Raw genomic sequence first — 4,574 nt, forward strand, 5'->3', positions numbered from 1 at the left:
TTATTTTAGCTTATAGTGTTCCTTATTATATAGTATTTCTCTAGTTTCTATTTTATTATTATATAGATCTTAGTGTAAATTATTTCTTTTATTATTTTAATTATATTCTCCTAATAGTTAAATATCTATAATAAGACCTCTTTAATTCTATAGAATAACTAGGCCTTAGTACTATTAATAGTAGTTATACTAAGCTATTTAAATAACTTAGTATAGCTATTAAGTATAGTCTATTTTATTTTATAGTAGTCTATAGTAACTATAAAACTAGTTAGTATTCTAGTTATCTTTTTAATATCTATAATTTATATCTTATAGATTTAAGTAATATTCTTATAAATAGTAGAGGAGAAGACCTAGTAGTAAGTGTTAAGTATTTTAATAAAGATATAGTAGTTAATATAGTATTATTAAGTTTATCCTTATATATTTCTTTTACCCTAAGGAGGTCCTTAATAGTTAGGTTTCTTTAGGCTAGCTATAGTCTAGCTATACTACTAGGGCTATCTAGTTAGTTTTATTAGCTAGTAGAAGTGTTTTATAGCTATAGGCTACTAGACTAGTATATTAGCCTTAGTTATCTTATTACCTTTAAGTATAAAGTATAGTAGCTAAGTATAGAAGTTAATAGCCTCTTAGTAATCTCTTTTACTTTATATTTATTATAAGGACTACTAGAGGTTTTTAATAAGTATATTTAAGATATATCTATAGTTATTATTAAGGGCTATAATCTTGTTTAGTTTATCCTTAGAGAGGGTTTAATAGGTCTATTACTAAGGTTCTTATAGTGTCTAACTTATATATATTATTATTAGTCTATATATTAATATACTAAGGCTAAGTTACTAGTTAAGGTCTACTATAATTCTTATAAAGTCTTCTTAGGTTAAGGTAATAAGTAGTAAGCTAAAGGGCTTATCTATAATCCTTTTATACTTTATAAGTAAACTATCCTATATAGTTATTCTTAATACTAATAATATTACTTATAATAAGGGCTAGGCACTAGGCCAAGGTAGCGGCCAAGGGGTTACTAGCCCTTGGCAAAGGAGGGCTAACATAAGCTTTTGTTGGGGTAATTGGTGTTGTTAAGGATTTTGGTGATGTGCATGCGTACGCACTAACAGTGCGTGCCAAGAAAAGTATGTAAGAGGGAAGGTTAACTGTTTTGTAAGCACACAGCCAATAGCCCTTGCTAAAGTACTAACATAAAATGCAGGGCAAGCCGCCTGGGCTGAGGCGCGAACCTCAATCCCAGCTTCCTAGTTGGGCTAGTTACCACCTATGGACTGGGTCCTCGTTGTGCAAGGGGTGCAGGGATGTGGTGCCCACCCCCTCCCTGGTAGATCCCGCTATGCAGTTGGTTCAGTGTTGCGACATTTACTGCAACTTTGGAGTTACTGAACAAACTTCACAATGAATAAGACAACAAGCTTGCGTAGAGAAACTATCTGAAATCTATTTATACAAACAAGCCCACGGGTCGTCAATGCCACACTTTCTGAGCTCGGGGCCTTTACCAAAGTCTTTGAAAGGGCCTGGGACGTGGTGCTGAGCAGCCCACTCCTGAATCTAACAATAAACAGCGGGTCAGTCATGAGTCCCCCTGAATCGGCGGCTGCACTCACCCTGCTGAAATTACGACACTCGTGCACAACAGTAGAGCGAGCCCTAACATCACCATATTCTAGACTGTATTGGAAAACGTTTGGTACAACATCTCCCGTGCACTGAATTGACTGCCTGAGTGAGTCTATGCAATGGTCTAGGTGCGTAATACTTAAGTGATCGCCCCCGCGATCTTCAAGCGCCGCTTCAGGTGATGGGTATAAGAGGTATGGGTTATGTGTGGTGTTCCATTGCGGTTCGAGGAAGTAGTAGAGCCCCTTCCGAATGTTATCCATGCAATGTAGATCGTGGAAGACATTGAGGACGACTAGGTATCCGCTCCCCTCAGACTCAAGTTCGGGTGCAGTCTTATTTGGTAGCATTCGTGCCTCTTCTTCCGTGATGTGCGTGAACATGTCTGTTCAGAAAGACTTGTCAGCTCGGCCTTCTAAGAGCATCGAAAATGGCATTTTTCTCACTTTCGTACAAACTCTGCCAAGCCTGATTGGTTTTCATCGAAGGCCTTCCCTGGAAATCGCTTTCGCCTCCTTCTACCGAGCTCGCAAATTTGGTCAATTGATACTCAATAGCATCATTAGCAGGAGCTACAAGATATTAGATACACTTAGAAGAGTCTCTCGGCGTGAATCCACTTACAATAGAGGGCAAACGAACTCTTGGCTGAGCTCAATTGATTCCAAGTTGCCCGCCTTGGTTGCTCACTTCTGTAGAACAAATGGCCGAGCAGTCCGAGATTCAGCATTACCGACAAGCCGAAAGCAAATACGACAGTCCAGAAACACTTGTGCTGACATGACTTCCGAGCATGTTCCACATTCTCATCCTTATACCCAGACAACGAAGACGAAAGTAGACTCTCCTCAGAAGGAGAGCCGTTGATTTCGTCGAATTCACCCATACTGAGGTGGGTTTTCAATGGGAAACGATGTGCTTGGGTCGCCATCAGCTACCATGGAAAACAGTCAAGGTAGCAGTCTATTCTCTAAACGTTGAGAGCAACTAGGAGACACTTTAAGTTCCCGTTATCCGAACGAACATCTGACTGTGCCTTGATTGGAGAATATTTCCCTCAATATGGCGCAATCCAAAGGCAACCACCAACAAGCAGTTGGCGAAAACTCCCTTTGCATTTTCGGTGGTTATAGTGCAGATCTACCCTTGTTAATGGACCCATTTTCGGACCGACTTCATCACGGAAAACCGGCAAATACGTCTTACTCGATGTGGATACCCCATCAGCGTGCCGGAAGCAGATAGGTGCGAGGAGGCAGCGGGCGGTTGGTCCCTGAGCTTCAAAAGTCGTTCATTTTTCAACCAACGGGAGGTGGGGTAGGTGGGGGGGGTATGGGCACAGAGACAAGCTGCGGAGATGAGTCCAGAACTTCTGCACTGCTAAGGTCTTATACAGTCTGTTGCATTAGCAGCGTCCAAAACCTACTTTTTAGTCTATACGTTAGCAACACTATTATAATAACTACCCTAGTTAGGGTTACACAGGGGGGTTACCCTACTAAGTAGCTATATACTTTTAAATTATTTTATATTATATAAATACTATAGTATAAATAGCTTTAATTAATAAGCTTATTACTATTACTATTTAATAATAGTACTAAAGAAGAAGGAGGATATTACTTTTAGTAGTATAAAGGTATTACTAGTACTACTAGCTAATAGTACTTAAGACTATAAGGCTACCTATAAAAGATTATTATTATATATAGTTATTAAGTGTCTTATAGTAGTAGTAATAAGGTTAATAATAGTTATTAAGATACTATAAAAGCTAGTAATTACTATAGTAGTAGTAAAAAAATTAATAATAACCTTTAAGATACTAAGGAAGTTAGTAAAAGTAACTATTAATAAAGAAGAGGTTAATAATAATAATAATAATAATAATAATAATAATAATAATAATAATAATAATAATAATAATAATAATAATAATAATAATAATAATAATAATAATAATAATAATAATAATAATAATAGTAATAGTAGTAAGCTTACTAATAATAATAAAGAGCCTATATAATAAGTACTTTTTATTTTTAACTTCTTTAAAATACTATTATAAACTTTATTACTATTATAGTAGTAATAAAGGGTAACTACTACTATAGCTACTTTTTTACTACTACTATTACTAACTAAGGTAATAATCTATTTTACTTTTAGCCTCTAGTTTAATAGTATTATAGTACTATAAGTTTAGCCTTTTTAAATAGTATAGTAGTTAATAAGTTAAGTATTAGTAAGTATAATAATTAAGTTAAAGTAAAAAAAGTAAATCTTAAAAAAGATAAAAATACGCCTTTAAAAGTAACTTAGTAAGTAATACTTACTATTAAAGTTATAGATAACTATTAAGTTTAATAAAAAAAAAAAACTATAAAAGTAAAAAATAATACTTACTATAGTAATAACTTTAGTAAAGTAAGTAGTAAATAGTTAGCCTTACTATAGGCTAAACTTAGCTTTTAACTAAGTAACCTAGGCTACTAGACTTAAGATATCTTCTTTAGTATAAAGCTTATATACTTTACTAGTTTATTTATATTAGTATTTAGTATACTATAATTAGTTATAAAGTTAATAAGTAAATAACCTAACTATAGTAAGTACTCTAACTATAGTAAGTACTTTAACTATAGTAAGTATTCTAACTATAGTAAGTAACTTAACTATAGTAAGTAACTTAACTATAATAGCTAGCTATTATATATAAAATTAATAAAAAAAATAGTAATAAGTTTAATAAGAAATAAAATTAACTAAGAGAAGAATATAAAAAAGGACCTATAGTAAGATTTAATAAAGTATTATTAGTATATAGATTAAGTAAGTTACTATAATAGTAATAAGGTAAGTAATAATACTAACTAGTATTTAATTATTAATAAAGTCTACTATAAGTTACTTACTAGTAACCTTAAAGG

General features: G+C 33.4%; 1 protein-coding gene across 1 annotated transcript; it reads right to left on the minus strand.

Moving 5' to 3' along the window:
• Window positions 1–1,078: 1,078 nt before the first annotated feature.
• On the minus strand, window positions 1,079–2,700 carry LY79DRAFT_573085 (uncharacterized protein; the record flags this gene model as incomplete). The annotated part of the gene is made up of 4 exons (XM_060559433.1): window positions 2,269–2,700; window positions 2,091–2,216; window positions 1,632–2,029; window positions 1,079–1,575 (listed from the first exon to the last, which is right to left on the minus strand). Coding segments are annotated over exons 1-4 (941 nt in total), but the record flags the coding sequence as incomplete, so codon positions are not given.
• Between the last annotated feature and the right edge of the window lie 1,874 nt (window positions 2,701–4,574).

This window comes from Colletotrichum navitas (genome assembly GCF_030913465.1).
Source record: "Colletotrichum navitas strain CBS 125086 chromosome Unknown LY79scaffold_176, whole genome shotgun sequence".
In the NCBI taxonomy this organism is placed as follows: Eukaryota; Fungi; Ascomycota; class Sordariomycetes; order Glomerellales; family Glomerellaceae; genus Colletotrichum; species Colletotrichum navitas.